At 34.7% G+C, this 25,261-nt stretch overlaps 1 protein-coding gene across 2 annotated transcripts; it reads right to left on the minus strand.

Moving 5' to 3' along the window:
* Positions 1-1,822: 1,822 nt before the first annotated feature.
* On the minus strand, positions 1,823-23,391 carry MYL1 (myosin light chain 1). Of its 2 annotated transcripts, none has more exons than XM_077154978.1 (7): positions 23,102-23,391; positions 11,392-11,419; positions 7,010-7,153; positions 5,088-5,261; positions 4,545-4,622; positions 2,698-2,740; positions 1,823-2,135 (listed from the first exon to the last, which is right to left on the minus strand). In XM_077154978.1, exons 1-6 carry the CDS (start codon positions 23,225-23,227, stop codon positions 2,712-2,714), a joined length of 579 nt encoding a protein of 192 aa, XP_077011093.1. In that variant the 5' UTR covers positions 23,228-23,391; the 3' UTR covers positions 1,823-2,135; positions 2,698-2,711. The 2 variants fall into 2 exon arrangements, with proteins under 2 accessions (XP_077011093.1, XP_077011094.1); XM_077154979.1 differs by lacking the exons at positions 11,392-11,419; positions 23,102-23,391 and adding exons at positions 11,671-11,695; positions 12,910-13,016.
* Positions 23,392-25,261: the final 1,870 nt, after the last annotated feature.

A 25,261-nucleotide genomic window follows, 5' to 3' on the forward strand; every position in this document is an offset into this window, starting at 1 on the left:
ATATGACTTGAAGTCTAAAAATAGAATTTATCCCCCTTATTAAAGTCATTGCTGATTTCATCCCTAGAGGAAAATTAAGCTCCTGTGTGCTATTTAAGTTTAAAATATAACTAAAAGGCAAACAATCAATGTATATTATTGCGTTTTATCGAACAGCTAACTTGAAGACAGTTTGAAAGCAAATTAGAAAATATTTGCTTATGCAACATAGCCTTTTTAAAAGTTATTTTTAAAGACTGAGGAATTAGGCACCTGTCGTTTTCTCCAGCTGGTGTAGATGTTAAAAATGACTGTCACTTTTCCTCCCTCTGCTTTATTTTGCACCTGCTACTCCTTGAGTTATGAGCATTTCACACATGGTAATTTAATAAGGTTAGAGCACATGGCAGTGTAATAGATGTTATCCCAGAGGGGTTAAAGCAGTTTTATAAGATCTTGAGGGAGAAGCATTAAATGGAAACCTTGAGAGTAAATGTTTTGTACTTTGTAGATATCACATTTTTCTAATAAAAAAATTTTAAAGGAGTGAAGATGGGACCTTTAGCCACAAACCCCAAACAAAATGATTGGACTATTTTAACAGTCAACTTACTTATATGGTGGTGACATTTAAAAGTTTTAAAAATACTTTTTGTTGCCCAGTGTAACAAATGAAGAATTATACAAACTATGTATTGAGATCTGTACTAAATACAGTAATCACTAATCATGTGTGTGTGACTAGGTAAATTCAAATTTAAATTAAATATTAAAATTTTAATTGCTCAGTTGCACTAGCCAACATATGTCTAGTAGCTACCACATAGAACATTGCAGATAAAGCTTTCCATGGTCACAGAAAATTCTATTGGACAACACTCTGTGAATTCCTGCTCTTAGGCAAACTTGGCATTAACAATCACAAGAATATAGCACATTTCCTTTAAAGAGTGATTGTGATGTTCCAGCATCATTTTAGCTACAAAAGCATAGGTCAAAGTCCGAGCGGCTGGCTTCTAGAATCTGAGCGACCTTTGCTAAAGAAAGGAGGAGCAAGTAGATCTGAAGATTGCAACCTCAGGAAGAAGTTTTTTCAGCTTCTGAAAATGTATAGGCAGGCAGGCACTTTTCAGAGGTTTTCTAATCCTGCATATTAATACAGAGGTCACTTTTTGGGGGATGGGGAGAGCTAACTATCACTTTGACTAGTATTAAATCTCAAATTCTGCTTCTGTTCTGAAAAAAATAAGGATACCTTGTAGCATCCTTAGATGATAAAGTAAACTTACTTTACGAACTTGTCTGTCAATTAGTCCTATCATTTAGGATATATAGTAAAAGACTGTACTGAAATCTTGGGTCATGGATTTGTAAAGGAGGAGGGAATCATTGTAGGATCGAAAATTACTAAACAGGATTTGAGAGAGTTTATTTTTAAGTAACAACTTGAAATGTCACTTTAAATTTTACCCTTGAAAACATACGCTGAGAAGAATCAGGGGCTACTAGAATTTTCTAATAGGCCAGATTATCAACAGAAGTGAAATGGTTCAAGCCTCAAATGCAATGATTTACACAAACTGAAGGAAATAACTTTTACCTTACGTTGCTTGAATAGTTTATACTGAAATTTTCCTGGTCCTATCCGAATTTTCTTAGTTCTCCACTTCATTTTTTCGATAATATATGATTTTCTTTCTTATTCAAATTGTTATTGCTATATAGATTGCAATGATTTATTCTTTTAAAAGTTTATATAATTCATCACTCTGTCCATTTAACAAAAGATTTGAGGTTTAAAGATTGTTTTCATTAAGAAGATAAAAACATAATGCAACTTGAATATTTCTGACTGATCAAAAATTTTTATTGATATGTTATTTTAAGAACGTTCATGACCAATGGTGGATAATAAAGTGAGGTGGCTGAATTTGCGATTGTCGATATTTTATCCTTCTCATCTGGAGCAATCAACTCTCGGTTTGTGTGGCATAAATACATTTCAGAAAGAAACTGAAGGGGTATAAAAATTCAGGGAGTCCTTCAGTCTTGAAGAATCTAAATTGCTTTGCTTTTCTGAAAGATGGTAAACAGACAGTTATGCACAAGTGTTATTAAAATCAGGTTCCAGTCAGTCTTCGTAAACAATGCTTACTCTGTAAAGGAAGAGAGAAGAGTTAGCTAGTTAGATGCTAATCGCATCTTTCCAGAAGGGAGACTAAGCAGAAAATAATGCAAAGTGCCAAAGGAGAAGAAAGAACTAGCACTCACAGGCAGTTATTTCCTAATTGTAAGGACTTGGCAGCAAGAGCTTAATTTTGGGTTGTTATAACATTTTTTTCTAAAGCAGTGATTGTTAAAAACTATCTTAGTTATTCAAAGGATATAGGCTCATGCTTTTATAAGCATTGTATTCCAAAATAAATGAATTAACTAGTCTCTGGCTTGATGAGTCACCACTGTGCAACTGTGGCACAGTTAAAGATAGGGTTTATGGATGGAAGCAAAATTATTGTAAGTTTTTGCTTACACGAGTATATATGACAATTCTCTATGGCTAAATAACCCATTTCAAGGAGTTGATGTTATCTGGTTAATATAAATAATTCTTAATTAAGAACCAAGACTCATGTCTAAAGCATATAAAGCACAGCTATTGAATTAAAAAAATACAGTATCAAGAAAGTCTTATATATTACAGAAGGAGCAGTTACATACCTTGAGATCTCTGCTTAGATAGACATGATGTGCTTGACAAAAGCTGTAGAGGTAGGTAATATAGATCGTTTAAAGATAGGAAACAGTCACATTTCATAAAAGAAATGCTTAGCAAGCAAGTTAGCGTAATCCTAACTCTTCTTAATTTTCACACTGGAGTTTATTTTCTTAAGCTCAGTACAGCTCATTTATGACCTTCCCCCATTTTGTAAATTTAACTTTTTAATAGGTGCTAAATTCCATGGTTAAATTTTTTTAAAAGTACATAAAATAAAAATTTCTTTCATCCCATCTCCCAGCTATCTATTTCGGCTTTGTATAGCGAAGTTGGCAGAGGTGTTTATGCAAATACAAGAAAATATAAATATACGCTAAAAAATCTTTTTTACACACTTAGTGACATTCTCTACACACTATTTTGCACTTTGCTTTTCTCAATTAATAATTTATCTTGGAGATATTGCCATAACCATATATAAGAATATTCTTATTCTTTTTTAGGGTTGCAGAGTAATTCATTGTGTGGATATACCAGAATTTATTTAACACATCCTACACTGATGGACATTAAGTTGCTCAAATATTTGACTATTATGAATAATATAGTAATGAATAATCATGTACATATGTTCATTCTACATACATGCAAGTATATCTCAAGGCTACATCCTTAGAAGATTTACTACAATTGATAGTTATTATCACATCTCCTTTCATCGGGGCTTTAACAGTTTACATTCCCACCAGAAATGGATGAGATTGACTGTTTCCACACACTCATTTGTCAATGCAGTGTAGTCAAAGTTTTGATCTTGGCAATCAGCTGATTGAAGAATTACATCTTAGTATATTTTTAATTTGTATTTTTTTGTTATTAATGAAGTTTAACATCTCATATTCATATTCACTTTGGATTCTTTTTCTATGAATTGTCTTGTCTTGTACTTGCTAATTCTTCTATGGAATTATGTAATTTTATTTATTTGTGGAGCTCTTTATTTTATTAGGGAAACCAGCTCTTTGTGAAATGGATTGCAAATATTTTATTCTAGTTTATTATTTGTTTTTTAACTTTGCTTCCAGAAGCTTTTGCTACATATGTTTTAAAAAATATCATGCAGTTGAATTTATCAAAAACTTTTGATGCCTTTTGGGTTTTGTATCAGCATTAGCAAGACCTTCTGACTACAAAGTTATTAGTTTTCTTTGGGAATAGACGGCTCCCAATTGTATTGGAAATTTTTAAAATTTTCAAATTTTGTTACATAACTTTATTTTGCATCTTTATTTTGTGCAGTGCATTGTTTTCCAGGCACTTTAGGTGAAGCCACTTAATTTGATAGAAGGAAATCATTAATTGGCCACTATAAGACGACTTCATTTAAGCAAGAATACTAGACTAGGAGAACTTAATTTGAGCACCACCAATGCCATTAATGACAACCTCCACCAAGTAGCTAAGCTTTTTTGGTCCTCAGTTTCCTCATTTTTATAATTGCATGGTATTAGCAAAGACTTTTGGGATTTCTACTGGCTCTGATATTTTATTAAATTTGACTAAGGCCTGTCTATCTTACAAGGATTTTGTGAACATCTAACAAGAGAATGCATGGGGAAAATATTTTAAGCTGTAAAACACCGAACAGTAGTGTGATAAAGAACACTGGAATATGTGATCGGATCCTCATAGGATATAGTTTTAGAGTAATTATGCAATGAAAATAAATAACATGTTATATTCAATAAGAAAGGAAGGGGAAAAGCAGCTACTTTAAACTTAAAAGGTGTCCTTCATCAACCCAATTAGTTAGGACTTGCTGTAACCATGAGAGCATATAAAACCCTACCTTCATAGTTGATGCAGCCATTGGAGTCTTCTTGACCTGCCATTAGTGCTTCTACCTCCTCTTCTTTCATCTTTTCACCTGATCAAACAAAAGTCTGTGTTCAGAAAGAAGGCCAGAGAATACTTTCAGAATTCCACCATAAGTGATCAGTCATGGGCTCCTGGAGACTAAGATTAATTAATTTCTTGGAGAGGAAGAACCACGCTCTTCTTTTTCCTCTGGCACTTAGTCTGTGGTCAGTACATTTTTTTGAATGAGTGAAGTAAATGCCCATTATCCTTGATCATCCAAATTATATCCTTAAAGAGTTACCATGCTTTGCTTTGTTTATTTATTATAAGTATTTGAAGTTCCCCCTTTCCAAAAACAAACTCATTGTTGCTGAGGCCAGCTGAAATGGTCAATTAACTGTTGACTGTTCTTTTTCATTTGTCCTTTGAAGTGTTTCCCTATCTATTTTGATTACAATACGATTCCCTTAAGTCATGCTCTTTCATATGCATTTCGTCCTTTATTAAGTTCACTGAAATAAATTCTCCTTACCTAGTGTGGCTAGAACATGACGGAGTTCAGCACCCATGACTGTGCCATTGCCTTCCTTGTCAAAGACACGCAGACCCTCAACAAAGTCTTCATAGGTGCCCTGGTCTTTATTGTTGGAAATAGCTTGCATCATGGGCAGAAATTGTTCAAATTCAATTTTCTTGGCATTCAACTCTGGAAGAAATCACAATTTGGTGAGCTATTAGTTACCATAAAATACCATCTCTAAGTCCCAAATTAAACTTGAAAGTTCTCTCCAGGTGATCTGAAAAATCTTCATTGAGCTTTCATTTCCCTTGATAGCTGCTAAGATAACAAGAATATGGTAAGAGATAATAGCATGGGCTCTGAAGTCTCAGTGCCTGCACTTTTCTCCCCATCCACCAGTGTGATTTTGGGAAAGTTTCTGACTTCTTTGTGTTTCAACTTCTTCATATATAAAATAAGGATACCTCATAATGTTGTGTAAAGATTAAAATGAGCTAATATATGTAAAGTTTATTACAATACCTGGGACATACTAAGTGCTTAATAAATGTTATCCAGAGATTTGCAAATGCATAAAGATATGTACCCCTCAAATCAGAACTCCGGTTTGCTAATCTTCTCTCGCAGAAGAGATATCTAGCATAAATAATATTTTTTAAAAAGATTGAGGCTGAGTGCTGAACAAATGAATCCTTACCTAATAATTGTACTAAAAATGGATGTTTGGTAAGTGAGAAAATGTGGTTTAAAAATAAGGTTTGGCCTATTGCTCTGGCTTACTTCATCTCAAGCTCTCATTTACTTTCTGCATGATTTCACTGGAAATTTTCCTTTAAAGAAATTGTCTAAGGAAAATTCTAGCAGACTGATTTAAAAAATAAGTTTTCTTGAAATAGAGGTTTTTTTTTTTTTAGAAAGGAAAGTCTTCAAAACATTTCAGTTATCAAGGAAAAAAGAAAGATTATTTGCCCCCTACCTTTTTTCCCTAATTGACAAAAGTAAAAAGCCCAAATATCTACTTGAAAAAAACTTTAGTTTCCTCTATCTTTTTTGTTTCAGGTGGCATTTTCCAATAGTCTATTACACTTTGTCATGAACCACATTAGGATTAAAAACAAACAAACAAAGAAACCGAAACAGAAAAAACATTTTCTGGTTGAGACCAATGATTTCTGTATTGAGTACATGACTTTTGCAATTTTGCCATTAATGTACCTCACTGATTTTTGTCCCAGGATTTACCTTGGGTTACTAAAAGCCAATTTTGGCATAGAAGTTTTAGGTTTTTTCTGTAATTCTTCGGAAACTGAAAATACTCTTATTAAAATATCATCTTGCCTATTTTTAATTTTGATAGCTGAGTTTCTTTGAAGATGATCATAGAAACAGAGTGCCAAAGGCAGAGCACTGGATAAAGTCAGGCAGTATTTTCAGTCATCTAAAGCCACTATGATTTCATTTCCACAGTTATCATCAAAGACTAGAGCTTTTCTAGAAGTGTGCCATCGCAATTTACTCACAGTTGTTTACCAAGTGCATTTTGTTTTAACCATTTTTAATATCTTTGTCAATATGTACTTATGTCCTTGATGGTTGGGTGTTTGAGAAAAAATGTGGTTTTGCATATTATTTTGTTTAATTAGCCTTTAAATTATGAGTATTAGATATTCATGTTATTGATAATAAGATGCTATCATTTATATTATTTCCTTTCATTAGCATGGCATTTTATCTTTCATATTCTCAAAGGAAGGTTGACTTATTTTGTGGGGAAAAAGGCTGAGAGTCTAGATGGCCAAGAGACACTCTCACTATCAGGAGCAAATTGAGCCCTATAATATGGAATTTATTTCTAAATAAATTACACTCACGACACAGACACATGCATTTCTTCCTTACACTTCCATGCTTATTGAAAAAACTGATATAGTTACCTTCATTGCTGGGGTTTCCTAGAACCTTCTTGACCTCTGCATTGGTGGGATTTGTGCCCAGGGCCCGAAGGACGTCACCAACCTGGCTTAAGGTGATCTTGTTTTCACCCGTCTTGTCAAACAGGAGAAAAGCCTCCTTGAATTCTGCAAAAGGCAAGAAACGTTAGGGTAATTTTTCTTACCTTGGACGGATCAATGAACCCTAACTCTATCAAAAATCCAGTTCAAACTCTTCTCCATTTTGACAACTTTTGCCAACTATTCAAATTGTTATTCTTTGGACTCTCCCTTCTCTGGTTCAAGCCATCATTGGCAAATGCTTTTGTCATTTCCTTTTGGGGATTATTTTAAAGCAGCATTTCCAATTTCAAGTTATATGTTGTTATTAATCACATATGGCGATTGGAGCTCCCAGTGATATTTATTCATATATCCTTCACCTCCCTGGGGGGCAGGTCTGGGTTAAAAAATTCCAAGGCCTTGAGAAATCTTTCAGTTAGGGTTGTCTTATGTGAAATTTCTATATAATTCAAGTCATATGAGAAAACTTACTCTTGAGATCCACATTTTCTAGGCTCCAGGCTTGCCCCTAATTAGTTTTCTCCAGGTAAAACTTCATCTTGAAAAAATTTGAAAGAGACCAATCTCTAAGCTCTAGTGTTTCCTTCAACGTATGAATCCACGTAAGCTCCCAGTATAATTGATTCAGAAGGAGAAATACTTGTTGCTTGGGTCTATTGCTATGGTAATGTCTTTAAATTTTACTCTTTTTCAGATAATGCATGTGACAACATGTTGCCATAGCAACTTTAGAATTTCAGTATGTACTTTGAAGATAATTGTAGATTCATATATAGTTGTAAGAAATAATATAGGCAGATCCCTTGTACACTCTGCTCAGCATAACATCACAACCAGGATATTGATAATGATACACACCATTGAATTTACTCGTATTTCCCCAGATTTGTCTGTACTCATTTGTGTCTGCATGTATATGTGTGTATTTGTGTATTATGCATACATATTTAAAGTTTTTCTATTATCACAATCACTTTCTTGGGTACTTTTCCTAAATTTTATCATTCTCCTTTGTTAAAACTCATTTCACCTTTCAGAATTACATTGATCAACATGTTTAGACATGTACACCAATAAATCAGAGAGGGATGTCACCAAGGATTTAAGGATTAGTAAAGCCATTTCAGCTGAACCTCCTGAACTAAATTGAATGAAATTTGTGGGGGAATGCAAAAGTACTGATGGCAACTTGTTGGAGTTAATCTGTTAATGATCTGGTTAGAGGTGAAAGTATTGTTTTTTTAGGCCATCTTATGCTATCTGGATAGGTAACTCAGCAAACATACCCTATCTGGTTATCTCTCCAAGCCCTTAATCTAAGACTGCATCTATCAGATACTATATTCACAATTAGCTAGAGATCATGTCACCATTCTTTGCTAAAATTTCCTCCTCAAAAAAAATTTATCATTTCAATTCAAATTATATAGGAGTTCACTGTAACAGATCACTTCCCTAATCTAAAAATCGCCAGAAAGTCTCTGTAGTGTCATTAGTCAAAATGAAAACATTATTTTTCATCTTTCTAAGAGACATGTGAAACTGAACTCTTCTTGTTACTGGCTCCAGCCATCTGCACACACGTTGCTCATGGAGGTCACTATCACCCTGGTCAGATGTTGATGTAGAAATAAGATTTTATGGGCTGTAATAGGATTGCTCTGCCATTAACCTTTTTTCCTTTAAGGCAGAGGTCAGAAAGAGATGGTTCTTCTTACACCAGATTTGTAAACTAAGTCTTAGTTATTTTCTTGAAGAGTATAGAACATGGGTTGGCTAACTACTACCCAAGGGCTGGCTGTTTTTGTAAATAAAGTTTTATTGTAACACAGCCACAACCATTTATATACATATTTGTCTATGGCTGCTTTCTCATTTCAATGACAAAGTTGAATTGTTATGACAGAGACTGTACCAACAGCAAGTCTAACATATCTACTATTCAGCCCTTTAAGAACTGTTCTAGAACTTACCGTGATGAAGGAAATGTTGTATATTAGTGCTGTCCAAAAAAGTAGCAACTACTTACCTGTGGCTCTTAAGTATTTCACTGTAACTAGTACAATTTAAGAAATGGATTTTTAAATTTATTTTTAATTAATTTAAATTTAAATTGCTACATGTGGCTAAGGCTACTCTATTGGACAGCCCAAGACCTAGACTTTTTTTTATATAACTTTTTTATTGTATAATATAGCATATACACAAAGCAAAGAAATAATAAAGCAATAGTTTTCAAAGCACTCTTCAACAAGTAGCTATAGGACAGATCCCAGAGTTTGTCATGGGCTACCATAGGATCCTCCCAGATTTTTCCTTGTAGCTCCTATCCCTCTCTTTAGGAGCATTTGGGCTATGCCCATTCTAACATTTTTATGTTGGAAGGGGCTGTTGACAATATGGGGTAGGGAGATGGAACTAGTTGATGTTCTGGAGAGGCTGGCCCTCTAGGTTTCAGGATTTATCTAGTCCATTTGGAGGTTGTAGGTTTCTGGATAGTTACATTAGTGCATGGAACCCTTGTGGAATCTTATATATTGCCCTAGGTGTTCTTTAGGATTGGCTGGAATGAAGACCTAGACTTTTAAATGCTATAACTTTCTAGCTTTTTTTTTCTCTCTTACAGTCCTGAGATATATTAAAAAAGAGCAGCCATGAGTGATGCTTTAGCTGTTAAACAAGGAAGCAAACAAAGGAAGTCGTCATTCATTTCTGAAAGTATTGGATTTATATTTAAAGTGTTTACATTTGTTTTCTAGGCACAAGGGAAAAATAGTCCACCACACTAATGTTTACTGAACTTCTATATCTAAAAGTTATTTCAGGGTGGAATAGTAGGTTTAGTGCCCAACACTAAGTTTGTCTCCTGCAAGGGTTCCTAAATTTTCCATTGCTTAGTCCTGTCACATTTGGCAGTAAAGATGCCATTGTAAAGTAGATATTTAAGAGAAGTGAGATGCAATAGTTGATGATATGGTAACATCACTAGTTAAAAATGCAATAAAAATAAAATGAATTATAGTAGATAGAGTAGAATAAAATTGAAATTGTTTTCAATTTTAAAAATAGGCCTCTCTGATCTTATATTCTGAGTCTCATCAAATCATCTCATCTGATTACATGAAGTCATTAACCATGCTATAGATATGTGTGAGTCTGTATTTATTGCAAATATCCTTTTTTAAATTGATGTTCAAACATGAAATATTTCAGACATGAAACAGACTAAAGAATTGGAATCCTTTAAGTAGAAAGCGGAGTATTTGAATCGGTCCTTATTAATTATAATTGTTTATATATTATATGTCATTCTATATGTCATTCTTTTTATTATGACCAATATTCTAATTTATATGATATAGAACTAAATACTTTCTCTCCCTCCCTTATCTAGATGTATTTATGTCTCATTTCATTTGGATGGATGACACTTTTGTTTAAAAACATATTCTTCATTACACTTCCTAAGTAATAAACAAGATATAGGTTATAGTATCTGTTAGATCCAAAGACCCAAAAGGAAAAAAGTGGAAGTGTTAGGGGGACTATATAGATTCTCTTGAATCTTAAGAGTTTGGAGTCGTTTAGGTAATAATTGTTTTTATGGAAGAAATTTCCAATCAATTTAAACTAGTACTGATTTGTAATGCCAACACTAATTTGATGGGTCTTTGAGAAGTCCTATCACCTCTCTGGGAATCCATCTGAATCTCTAAAGAGAAATTGGACCAGGAAAATTCGAACGATCCTTTCACAATTTTATGATAATTTACTCCTTCTTTGGCTCTGAATTCAATTTTGGTCTACATCTACATCACCCTTGATTTCTTGAAACTCATTCTGATATTCACTGAAAGTATTTCAGAAAAAAAGTAAAAATTATAATTAGGAAGTTTTATTATCAATCAGTCAATTAGGTAGTTTTATTATCAGTTTTATTTTCCAAATTTAGTAATTCAGACCTGCCAAATATCTCTTTAGAGAACTGATGAAAAAATCAGCCATCCAAATTCTACTCCTTTTTTTTAGGTGTATATGTTATTACCTATTGTGTCAAATTGGTTTTATTTAGAAATCATTGACTACAAAGACCAATTTTGTAGTGCTTGCTTAAACCTTTGATTACTGATTACAAGTAAGGTTGAGAGTATTTATACTTAGTGATTGAGAGCATTTATATTTAGAGCGTCAACACCAGAGGGACAATTAAGGAGTGCTAATCTCATCCCAAGGGGGTTGGTTTATTTGCCTGCCATCTTTATGTGTATTCACATATCAACAGTCATATCTTTTAAACTTACCTTCCTGCTTTTCCTTAGAGAACTCGATCTGTTAGAAAGAAATTAACCACACAGAATATTTTAACCAAATCAAAGTGTCCTGCTTTTTAAGTGTATCCAGCTCATTCCCTGAATAATCTTTAAAGTAAGCTTCAAAAGTAAGCCTACTTTTCAGAGATCAGGCATAGCTTGGACACTGACAGGTTGAGCCACATATAACATGCCTTGGAGATAAATGTTATTGTGGAAATTAGGCAGTGCTCTGCCCACATTCGGAGTAGAGAAGCTCAATCTACTTACCAGCAATCTGGTCAGCACTGAAGGACTGCAGTGGCGAGAAAGGAAGAAAGAAATAAACAACCAGTACTCCTTCAAATGCAATGACAGAAGAGTGAATGCCCTCTGATCTGAGTTTTTTAGGAAGTCATATAGGTGTCATAGCTTACGAAGGTTGCTTTTGAGTAGTTTCTATTCTAGAAACATAAAAAGCTATTGCAGTAGATAATAAGGACCATCTCTCTGTATCTTAATCAATGAATCAATGATTCAACAAATGCTAAATCAAGTACTTTCTGGAATAATATAATATTCTATGATGGTATAATGGCATAAAATACTTGTATTTGGTGCCTTGTCATCTTGATTATCTTGGTCATGAGTTCTCCTTTAGCCTAATTGCATCTAGCAAGGCCTATACCTCCATATGGATTACATGATAAGAGCTGCTTTGTTTCACCAAACGGCCCTTGCTGCTTTTTGCACCATATTTTTAAAGCTCTCAATCCCCACATCCATGGGAAAGCCCTACTCCTCTCCTTTAGGTTACAATAAAGGCAAGAGTCTGGGTCGTATACTTTTTGCATTTCCCTTTCATAAGCCTAGGCTATGAAAGCCCCAGGCCCCTCTGCCACCCTTCTTCTCCCTCCCCCTGCCCCAGGATCTTTGATGTAACAAAGCTCTCCTTCATGCATTCTTAGCTGTCTGGTGATCTGTGTTTGCATTTCATCACCTGAAGAACTTCCACATAACATCCAAAACAGGTGCATTTAATGTACATCTAATATAGATATAATACCTTAAAACGTACAGATATACTGCATTAAAAAGATCCCTGTAAGTCTTTTTGCTGTTAAACCAGTACATTTTTATGGTGGTTCATAAAAACCCATGTATCAGAATCAGTTAATCTTAATTATCAGCATCATTGGATAGAATTTTAAGGCGCGATATTATTTTCTGTAGTTGTAGTCCCCCCCTCCAAATTTAGGTAAATAACCTTATGTGACACAGCAAAAGTTGATGAAGCATAAAGGTACGGCTTTTGAAGTAAGATGGATTTTTTTCCAGTTGGCATTATCAGCTCAGATACTCTTCTATCCTCAACCCACCAATACAAAAACCGAAAGTAGATTCCACAGATAGATACGTGCATATGTTCTCCCCTTAATTCTATTCCCTGATTGCCTTTCTTCTCAATAAGATCACATCTAGTATCTATATCCTCCTATAAACGACAAAGAGTTTACTCATAAGACCCACCATGATGGAGTTGCTGGGCTGCAAAACAACGGCAAAGCTGAGAAGTTGAGGGCTGCTCAAATCCCCGAGTGGAGTCCTCCTTTGCTGAGGCTTTCTTTTATTTAGGGGGAAGCTCTGACCTCATAGCCAGCATCAGGTTTCAGAAGGAAGATGCCACTCCCCTTGGAGAGTTCTTTAGCTTTCTTAGGGCAAGGGAAAGAGGTATCTTTACCCTGAGGGCTATTTTTAGGAAACCAGAACCTCGGAGTTGATAGCCATGGTGAGAATGAAGCCTGTCAGTACATATATGGTCTTTCTCCCTGAGAAGTATTTTGGAGTGTTTTCCTTTAGAAGCTTCTTATTTGTTCAGCGGCAAAGAAGCTTAAAATTTCTCCAAAGGCTTGGCTTGGCCCCTTCTCTAGGTGAATAATGGACTTTGCAAACTCCAGTCAGCAAGTTTCATTATTAATGGAATTGCTCGAATTGGACTTGTTTAGGGTTTCAAATGGCAGCTGCTATAGAAGGAACATCCTCTGAAGTTCTATCCCTTATGGTAAAGTTCAGAGGAGTTGAAAAGGCCACGTGCATTCTGCATGTCTCTTAGAGTTCACCTGCGTGACAGTCTGTCACTTCTTAAATCTATTAAAGGCCACTCTTCTGGAAAGTTGTGTTCTCAGGAGTGTGGATCTTATCTAAAGCCAAGAATGGTTCTGATCCCCATTTTGATCCACTTTTCCTTGGTTTCCTAACATTAGGCATGGTATTTTTCCTCCTTCCCTATAATCTTTATAGTGGCTGGCCAGCTATATTTTTCATAATTTTTTGGTTCCTCTAGGCAGGAGAGCTGGTAGACCACTTTTGCATTCTTTTTCTCTCACTTTATAGATATTCTTTTGAAATTTACTAGAACATTCTGATTCTGTTTTTGCTTGTTTAAACATTTTGTGGCTCAGACTCCGAAGAGTATCCTGAACTTTCTACAACCTTTGAGCATGGAGAAAACCATGGATGATTCCATTATATGTAGTAGAAACATTTGCTAGGGACCTTACAGGACTGAAAGTAGGGGCTGTGGAACTCATAGTTGCACCTAAGAATTTTAAGGTTTATATAGAATTGGTTGGCAATGGGTTTTCATACCAGCTTACCTGAAATTAGGGAAATTCTTAAAGTGGTACTGGGAAAAACTAGGAGTTCAGATAACACATTTTTTAGTTTTCTACATATTTAGAGCAGCTCACAGGCTCAAAGGATATTGGAGATGAATAGTAGCTTAAGTAACTGTTTTTAAGCGAGTTGTTCACAAAAAGCATGAAGCCTCCCTCAGCTATACAGATGTGTATTTTGTAGCTTTCCCTCAACTTTTTGGGAAGAGATGAACATGTAAAAGTATACCACTTTTTGCTCAAAATCTACAAGTAGTAAAAAAGTCATTGGGTTTTAAATCCCACAATAAAGACTGAAAATATAATTTTTAAGTCATTAGTACCCAGGTAAATATACCTTCATAAAGACATGGACATTTTGAGAGGTTACTGGAAATGGCAGTTAAAAGAAAATTTTAAATTGCCTTGAATCATTAGAAGGAAATGGAAGGGAGGAACAAAAGTGGAAATTTGTAACATTTGATAATTGTGTAATTTGGAATCTGATTTTTTATGTACAAATCAAAGTAATTAGAGTGCGCTTCAGTTGCACTCTTTTTTAGTCTTGTAGCTATACTTATGTAATTGTGTCATTAAATTTGAACTGACCTTAATCATTATTGAGAACTAGAAGGCATTTTTAATAGAACTAACAACTAAAAAATAATACAGAATAAATCCATCAAAGCTGTCCTAAACATAATAATTTCTTTTTTTAAGTAGAAAAGCATGTCCTTGAATACTTGTAAAATATGATAAATTTGTATAAAATCTGTTGCAGAACATGGAAAGTCATTTAAACATTTGTATTTATGCCATGAATAGGTTATTCCTAAACACATGGATATTATGGAAAGCTTTATTATTATTAAAACAGAAGTAATAGGCTGCTGTCAAACTACTTAAATCTAGTCTTTCTCTTTGTTCTTATCATACAAGGAATGAGAGTTTAGATTTTTTTGTACCTACTGAGAATCAGTGGAAAGATTTAATCAACTTATTGGCAATGGAGAAGGCTACAGTCCAGTCTAGTCTAGAGAATAAACTATCATTTAAAAGTTAGAAGACCTAGATTCAGGGCTCATAGAATAAATTGAAAATGTTATTTATTCTCTGATACAATTTTACAAATGGCAAAAAACTTTCTCTTGCACTGCTTCCTTGGATGTTATCCCTGGGGTGTGAGCCCCAATCTTTCCACCCTAGAGCACTGCCCTTAGTCTTAGTGTTTATCCCCCATAATTCTACAAAATATGTTGCCTATATTAGATGCTCAGTAGATTCTCATTAAATTAAAATCATAAGAATATATGCATAGTAACCTCCCTTTTCAAACATAAGTTCCTCCTCTAGAATATTATATTTCTTTAGGGAGAGTTCTGCCTGTTCCTTCACAGAGCTGACATTCTAGAGGAGGTGCATACATCCTCATCCAATGCTGCAGCTCCAGCACCTAGAACTATCTAGCATATAGTAGCAAGCACATTTTGCATTTTAACATATTTGCCTTTGTATTTCCAATACCTATTCTTTAGACTTTATGTTTATGTTCATGATCAGGACTTCTAATATGCCAACCTGCAATGTTATAAAGGATCTTTTCCAACCTACCTAATGTACTTCTCCTGGACTGTTAGAAATAACTAAATTCCACAGTTTTTATGACTTGTTCTATCATTCAGTATTGGACGTAGGCACATAGTAGTAGTCTGCAAGATGATGCTACTAAAAAGGATTTTCATTGCAATGCTTCTAGATGCGTTACAGTGATCACGGGGTTTGGTTAACTGATTAAAGATATAAAGCGCCTGGTGTATAGAAGCAATGGATTTATAGGGAAAAATGCAGTTAATCACAAAGGTTCTGGAACTGATGTATGTTAAGCTTTACTATATTAAAAAAAGAGCTACAATTAAAGATCATCTGGGAGATAAGTGAGGCTAAATATTGGTGGAAATGCCCTAGGAAGGAACATAGACCACTGTCTTCAGAGAACTTGAGCATCCCTGCAAGATGCAATGGGTACTAATAACCTGGTAACACTGAATAAAGAAAATTAACTTAACTAAACCGAGTTTTCAAATAGGAAAACATTACTGTATGTTCTCTGATTTAATACCTGATAGAGAGGCCAAACACCTGGATGTATGCAAACCCTTAGGAAAACAACTTTAGTTTCCACCCCAGTCTCACAATTACTAGGACTCAGTATTAAGGCCATCAAAAGCATCATTTTGGAAATCTGAAAGTTTTGTGCTTTAGACCAAATCATTTAAGCCATAGGAAATGAAGATTTTTTCATTGTATTTTGACTTCAATACAGGATTTGCTTAGGTTGTTTTTTTTTTTTTTTTTTTTTGCATGGGCAGGCACCGGGAATCGAACCCAGGTTTCTGGCATGACAGGTGAGTACTCTGCCTGCTGAGCCACCGCGGCCCACCCGGTTGGTTTTTATAATATGGTATAAATGGGAGAAATTGAGAGGAATGAGAATACAGTTTGTCTAACATAAGAGAGATTAGATGGGGCGATTGAATAAACTGATCTAAACTGAAGAGGAAATGAGTAATTCTGTACTCAGAAGACCTAGATCAGTCAACCAAATTCAATTACCTAAGAGGAAAGGCTGAATTAGTACAATAATTCACAATTAAGACTGCAAGAACTAACAAAGAGACAAATGGATTTTAATTAAAATTTTAAAAATATTACTTAAGTGCACATTTCTTCTGTTTTCTCCTCAACTTTCTCATAGTACATAACTGATTAATTTAAGGTTTCTTGAGACTTGTACCTTCTCTACTTTGTGTATTTGTTTGCATGTAATTTATTAAAAAATCTAGTTGTGTTATTGTTTCTTCCACCGTTTTTACTTTTAAAATGTAAGAATTAGAGAAATTATGTGTGTGTGTTATAAAGAACTAAAAGTATCTGTTTTTTCTTACTTATCAGGAATAAAAGTTCCTTTTGTGACAATAGGGATACATGAATATTGGCATTGCCATTCTAGAAGTTTCCGTGCTTTTGATGGAAAGTGAACTAGACTGGTGACTGAAGTATCCAGAATTGTGTTTTGACTCTTTCATAACAAATAATGTATGCTTTGTCTAAATCACTTCTCTTTCCTGGGTTATACTTTCCTCAATATAAAATATTAGAATACATGATCTCAAGGGTTACTTATTATTCTATAATTCTCTGTTTACCATCCTTTTTCTCAGAAGAATCTGACTCAACTCATTTTTTTGAATGGAAAGGGGTAGAGTGACTATAAGTTGAGGGGTAGTTCAGAGAAAATTAAGCAAAATGTAATTTCATAATGCTGTGTTCAATTAATCTGGCTATTTTATAGACATGAGACAGTATACCATTGAGCACTTAATATGAACAAAGTACGTTGCTCTTCATACTGGAAGGAAGAATATCAAGCTGAATAAGATGTTTTCATCATTAGGAAAATGCTCTCTACTTTCAGCTCACTTTAGTAATTTATGATCAGAATGATAGAGATTTATTATCCATATAATTTAAAGTTTAACTACTGTAATTGAAGCCATTACTACTAATATGTTCCAAATTCTGGTTTGAGGTGAGAAATAAGCTGTAGAAATTGATTATAAAAACAAATTGTAGAAGATATTATTTTCAAAGAAAAAGTATTTTAGTATGAATAGAAGCAGAAGAAAGTGTAGTATCAGCAGACTAAATATAATCCTTCCCACAATTTCCATGAGTCAGACGGTGCTTAATACTGGGTAATTATGGAACGACTTCTAAAGACAACATGCCAGGGCGTTCATTTGCAGTACTAAAATGTTAAGAGGCTAAATTTGGCACTGCCACTTTGTGAGCTCCTTGTCTTGCAAAGATTTCATTATCTTCAAAAATTAAAACCGTTTTCGCTATTAATTGGTGAACATATCTATACCTTTCCAAGCTGACTTTTACTTTGCATGGACATTATCCAGTTATATATATTTCAAGTTAAAATTCTAGAGAGAGTTACTTAACGCCTTTGTAACATTTCCCCATCATTCCACCTCTTCTCGCCTTTTACCCCATAGATGTTTGAAAGAGGAAAGCTGGTACCATTATGTAGAGAAAGTCTCAAATAATTTTTGATTTTCCTCTGAGGTTATATTCACAACACAAATAATCAATATTGCAATCGATTGACATTGCAGCTGTATTAAAAATTAATTTGTGCCATTCAAAGAAGAAAAAACAAGAGACTTCAAAAATCATATAAAGAAAATTTAGAAATAACTTAAAATATTGACCATTCCTTTTAATAAAATATCGACTATGTGTGCTCTTTTCCTAGAACTGTTAAGATTAAGATTGTAACCATATTTATATGTACCATTATATTTCTGCATACGTTCCAAAGACTGTTGGCTGGGATTTCCAGTTTAAATCATGCTACTTATCCATAAACTAAATAGAGATCACATACCCTACTCAGGATACCAGCCTCACGGCAAAATCTGAAAGTCAGGTTTGATATGTGTTTACTTTAAACATTATTTTTAAATTCAGTCAAGTTTCATTACATTTTAACAGTACCTTTTAATATCCATGTTCAGTTTACAACTCTAAGTACAAGAAGCTGGAGTAAAATGGCTAGGAGTCTTTCTCAGTCCTTAATATTCTCTCTCTCTTTTTTTTTTTTTAGTATGGGCAGGCTCCAAGAATTAAACCCGGGTCTCCAGCATGGCAAGTGAGAACTTTGCCACTGAGCCGCCATTGCAGCATCCCTGGTCCTTAATATTCTACCCTTCATCTATAACAGAGAGCCCTCACTCTGTCAGTCTCAGGTCCCAGGACAGCGGGAAGTCATGGAATGGGTGGAGGAATGGTGATGAGCTGCAATGTCAGAAGTCCTGGTAAACGTGCTCTGATGTGTGCCTGTCACCCCTCTCCTAGCTACATGGGGCTGTGCTGGGCAAGATAAGAATTACCCTTCCTCCCTTCCTAAAGAGCAGAAGAGGCATCTTTACACACTCTTAGGAACAACAAGGCACTCAATAAACAAGAGTCTGTGTATAGGATACTGGTTAAAGCAGTGGACTGGATTTGTCTTGCAAGGTCAAATCCTAGCACCATCACTGACTATTTGATTATGAGCATATCACTTAACCTCATTCAGGCTCAATTTCTTTTACTTGTAAAATGAGGTTAATAGCAACTTCAGTGTAATATTGTGAGGATTAAATAAAGTCGGACGGCACAGAGTAATAGCACTATGAATACTGGTTGTTATTAGTACAGAGAAATTTACAATTTTCAGAACCTTTCGTGGGGCATGACCTCATTTTAATTTTCCAACAATTTTAAGTGGGACTGGGTTTGTATTCGCCTTTCGGCGATGACAAAAAAGAATTATAGATTAACACAAACAATCCTAGGTCTAGACCAGAGCAAGTTGCGTGTCACAGTGTATGCACATCTGTTTGCCTCCCCTGAACATGCATCAGTGAATAGATGCATTTGGGGACACTAGATTTCCAACCCTCCCAAGAAATTGAAAGTTTAAATCTTGCCAAGCATGTAGCCAATTGTTGCTGTGAGATTTACCATTTGATGGAGTTTCTGTCAATGCATTTTGTACTTTTACCATTTTTTGTAATATCGCCAGCAGGATCTAATCAGGGATGACTTGATTTGGTAGTGAGTACTGTGAGACTCAAAATTTAAGCCATACAATGAGAGATGCGATTCAAAGTCCCATCACCTCACAGTTATCCAGACATGTCAGCTAAGGCATGCATCATGCAAAAAATTAATTTACACATTGAAGATCTTTTAAAATTTAGGCAAATGGTCATCACTTATTTATTTTTGTTATTTTTACTTGTTTGTTTTGGGCAACAAGAATTCTTTTCTTGTGTTTCCAGCTATAAACATACTTGCAATGTTTTTTTTTGTTGTTGTTTGTTTTAATATATGGACAGGCACCAGGAACCGAACCTGGGTCTCCAGCATGGCAGGTGAGAACTCCGCCACTGAACCACCACTGCCTGCCCTTGTGGTGGGTTTTAATTCCTGCACTTTGGAATATGTCAGCCAGTGTCCTTGGAGTTTGGTCATGGTTGCTCCAAGTATCAGCTCTCTGAAAGCAAAGACCTCTTGGAACCATCTAGGACAGGAACTTTAATGTTGAAATAGCAGCAGTACTTGTGTTGTTGAAAAGGATACCAAGAGAAAATCCATGGGGATAGGATCTCAGTTAAACATTCCCTCAGAGTATATCAAAGGCTTTATATCAGCATAATTGTAGTAAGCTTCTAAACAAATAATCAACAAACCTGAGATGAGATTGGAAAACATTTAAGAAAATGTCTTAATAATAAAATTACTTAATAATAATACCTAAGATCATTCAGAGTTCATGAGGAGTCCTAAATGGTTATTATACAGGGTATATTATTAGATGGAACATAGGTATTAGTTGGGACTAGTATTGAAAGATTTAATTGTATTACTGATATGTCTATATTATTACACAAGTTCTATTTAACTTCAGTTATATGATTGATGAGAGAATGTCTGTAATCCAATTAAGTTTTATTCTTTATGGAGTTTTCAGAAAGTTAATGAGCACATATAACAGCTCTATTAATTTCTTTAAAGTTCATTTTATCTGCTTGAAAAAAGTTCATAACTTGTATGAGGTAATCTATCTAGAAACATCATTAAATGACTAAAAGCATCACACTATGAAATATTTTAACATACATTTTAATTAGCCCTGTTACTCATTAGGATGAAAGTAAATTTTATAAAATCTCAAGTTGCATCAAATTCTTTACTGCCATATCTATAAATATGCGCTGGTCTCATATTGACAGATGCAAATCATTGAAGGCATGTAAATTCTTTTGCAAAGGTATATTAGTTTCAATTCTTTTCTTTTTCTATTAGAAATATTCCCTCTGAATGAAAGATAAAGGTTAATTTCCTCTTGCTTCATTTCACTTCTTTTTGATTTGTGTCCCTTATTAGAGGTGTTCACATCCCTCATTCTGCTAAGAAATAATGAAGACAGAGCACACCCCATCTTTACAGAGATTTTCTAGGAGTATTTTCTTCTTTTGCTTAGTTGTTCTAGTCCATCCAAGCATTAAATTCAACATACCAATGGACGGTTAAACCAATTTTCAACAGTCAGAGAAACAACTTCTCTGCTGAATTTGAACAAGTCATTGTCTTAATTTCTGTATTAAAAAAGTGATTTCTTTTTTCTTTTCTTGGAGACCTCTCACCTGCCAGACTAAATGTTTATGTATTTATTATAACACAGTTCCTGGAGGAAGAAATTCATGCCTGCTTTCATGAGTAGGATGCTTCTTTTTCTTTTTAAGTACAGAAGGAAAATTTTTTCCTTCTCATATGCTTGCAGTCACAAATACAAAGAGATGATTTTTAAAACAAATTATAATACATCTAAAGAGAAATGACTTTGGCATTGATTCATGTCTCTAACGTTACTATAGAGAGTTAAAGAATAGAGACAATTGGAATTATTGCAGTGAGTGTAATCACACTGATTTTTATCATGTAGTCAGCCTGCATCTATAAAGATTCATTATCTAGGATTGTTGGAGAAGAGAAATTTAGCTTCCTCTTAATGAACTGTATGCATGCAGTCCTCAAAGTGGAAAATCGAATATTGGAAGATCTCACATTAATTTCTCCTCCTATCTGTGTATTCATTAAGAATAGTTCCTAACCAGTATTAGATTCTATGATGAGCTTTTTTCAACCATGGCTTCAGGTATCTGAAAGCTCAAGATTCAATATTTGTAGTACTCTACTTCTACTTTGAAGCATAAAACTTAACATTTTTATAAAAAGTATGTAAGTATTTTTCTAAGAATAACCTGATTCAATTTTTAAAAAATATATGATTACACTAAAATAACCAAGAAAATGATTATTTTATAGGTCTGCATCATGGTTGCAAGTAAACAGTGAGAAGTTAGCAAAATTCAGACGTATCACACACAGAAATTTTGGCATAAGTGGAAAGATCACCTCAGGCACTTTCACCCCCTAGTTTTCCATATAAGGCAGGGTTCCTTAGATGAAGGTTGTCAAACTGTCATTTGGACCAATCAGAGACCAGTGAGTGAGTCTTAAGATGCACACTCGATGGGCTACATCACTGCGAGGTAACAGGCACATCCATGCCATCATTTTTTCCAAAAGCAGACACTCTTACGGCAGTAGAGAACTTTGATCACAGCGGTGCTGACACAGAAATCAATCACATTCTCCTTAGTTCAAGATCAGTATGTAAGAGTTCAAAAAACATAAGCTAAAAGCCATATAACCAACACGTTTTACAATATTCTTTGGGTTAGTTTCATTTAGCAGCAACTCACAAAGGCTGAATTATATACTGTATATAAAAATAAACAAGATGACAGTTGTAGTCACTGAAACACTTGAGCGCATAATTTGCTGCACTGAGATCTCATTTAGTGTTGTATCAAATTTTATTAGGCAAAGTCGAAGGAAGAATTGACTTGACTTGCAAAAATCTTCCCTTTTGCAGATAATATAAAGCAGCTGTCACTTAAACACATACAGAACAACTATGTCCTTAGCTGCTTTTAAACTTCTGGAAACAAGTTAAAGGCTAGAACTTTCTTTCTGATGTGGCTTCAGGGTAAGGAGTTTAGTTTCCATAGAGGTTTTAGTTTTTCAAAAATATTGGTTTAAGTATTTATAAAGTCCACACTTTCCACTTGTATACTTTGTACACACACTTTTTCCCTAAATTGCACTTAGACAATTGTGGGGAAAATGGAAACTAGAAAAAAATTTAAGATTAAAGCAAGTATAGATTCCACATTCAAAAACCCACTTATAATAATTTCACTGAAATTAGATGCTGCAATTTATTTTTTTTTTGCAAGCAGTGTTCTCTTCTTCCAAAATTTAGCAGTTCACTGAGTAGTCTGATTTTCTCTCAATGAAAAAATATTCCCCCTTGCAAGTTCCCAGAGTTCCTTAGTGTTGAGAGATGTTTCAGTCACCAAACAAATCACCTGTTCAGTTACCTTAATGGCAGAAAGGTCAATTTTTTCTTCTTTGGGTTTGGCTGGGGCAGGTGCAGGCGCAGGTGCCGGGGCAGGGGCAGGGGCTGCGGCAGCAGCGGGTTTCTTCACATCTTTCTTCGGTGCCATTTTGTTGAAAAGGATGGGGTAAAAAGAGAGAGAGAGAGAGAGAGAGAGAGAAGGAGCTCCTCCAAAAGAACCTGTCAAAATGATTCCTGAAGGAGGAGCGGTGGTTCTGTTGATGCACAGCCCAGTGGTGAAGGTGGACCCAGAGTGCTACATGGTACAAGGACTTGCATATATATTTCACTTAGTGCCTAATAGAACCTTGACACATGCAGCTGGATTGGACAGTTCACTAGTCAAGGGGGATGGCATTCCGGCTCAGACTATAAATGGAATCTAAGGGTGAGAGCTTCATCAATTTTTTTAAAACTCTCTTGCTTCTTTTTCCCCCCACCTCCATATATAAAAGAGAAAGAAATGTGGCAAAGCCAGCTTCAGATCCTTTGGTGACAGTAAAGTAGATTGACTGATACTTTTTCTTGGTAGAATTACAGTTCTGCTGAAGTTGTAAATCTTTCTTATTCCCTCCATGCCTAAGAAACTTTACTGAAGGATTCTGTTTCAGCTTGGAATTTTGGCATGGAGTGCCACCAGCTTTCACCCAGCTCCTTTGCTCATGCTCCTCCCTCCTTGTCATAATTTGCCAGAAAATGTTGGTCAGCAAAGAGGTGACGGTGTTTAAAAATAAAAAGCAGGCGTATAAGGAAGGCCCATCAAGTCTTAAACTGGTTTTCCTTCTAGGGAGCACAAACTCTGACTCTTTTTTCTTTTTTTTAGTTGTAGTGAACTCTGCTAAACAAACACACAAAAAACCAAACTCACTTCCTATGATTTAATTCCTTTCTATAATTTAATGAAGAATGTCAAATGGGATGGAAATGACAGCAAGATTTACTTTCTTGAAAAATAACTTTCCTTTCCTAATAGCAAAATAGCCTCAAAGTGGATACTTAGCCAGTTTGCTTTCAAAATAGTCTAATTACCTATTATCTCCTCCATCTTTTATCCATACTAGGGAGATAAGATTTTTTTTCGCATGGGCAGGCACGGGGAATCGAACCCGGTTCTCCAGCATGGCAGGCAAGAACAATGCCACTGAGCCACCATAAGGGAGATAAGATGTTTTTAAATTTTCCTAAGTAGTAGAGTTTGTCAAAAGAGAAAAAGCCTTAATTATCAATACTGTTTAAGTCTTGATGAACAACTCAAAGATTTTTCTTTTTCTGTCTTTGGCTTCTTCATTATGCAAGGCTAGATTGTCATACTAAGTATAAGATAACCAATGGCTTCTTTCTAATGTGGCATAGTCTACATGGGCTAGTGATGGTGGTTACAACTAGTGATCACAATGCTCAATACCACTCTAGCATCTGTTCTTTTAATTTAGGAGAATTTAGTTAATGAGTAGTTATTAATTAGTTAAAAAAAAAGCTAAGTAACTAGTTTGGGATTTTAAAAGAACATGTTTATACATTAGCTGGAACATACACCCTTATTTTTATATACATAAATGTATAATTCTAATTATGAAATTTAGCTGTGTTTAAAGATACAGATTCATCAGACCACTCTCTTTTGGCCTGATATTTAAAAAAAAGAAACACACCTCTTGTAGGCCGCTATTCTTTGTCATCTATTGTAGCTAAAAGAGATTGGAGATTCATAGTAGCAATAACTTACCTTTGTCATAACTGCTCCACAGTTATTAAATTTTCTTATCTCATGTATTGGCATATTTTCTGATCTCTTGGATTATTTTATTTATTATTTTTCTATTAGATTATTATACTTGTTCAGAAAAAACTTCTTGATTTGCTCCTTCTCCTGTGTTGTCCTACCCCAAGGACTCAATCGCGACCTAAATTTAGCTGCTGATACTCATTTCTTACATACAAGACTTCCAGGAGATACTGAACATATTTTACATAAGGAATTGCTCGTCTCATATTTGAATATGAGATATGTTTCATAATAGACATAGTATTTTTGTAAATAGCAGAACTTTGTCCACCATTTTGCTTTCCTTTAATTATTTGAGGAGAGATTGGGATTATCAAATACATAAATCACAAATTTATGAATTAGCAGCAGAAAATC

Source organism: Tamandua tetradactyla, chromosome 3, assembly GCF_023851605.1.
Source record: "Tamandua tetradactyla isolate mTamTet1 chromosome 3, mTamTet1.pri, whole genome shotgun sequence".
NCBI classification, from domain to species: Eukaryota; Metazoa; Chordata; class Mammalia; order Pilosa; family Myrmecophagidae; genus Tamandua; species Tamandua tetradactyla.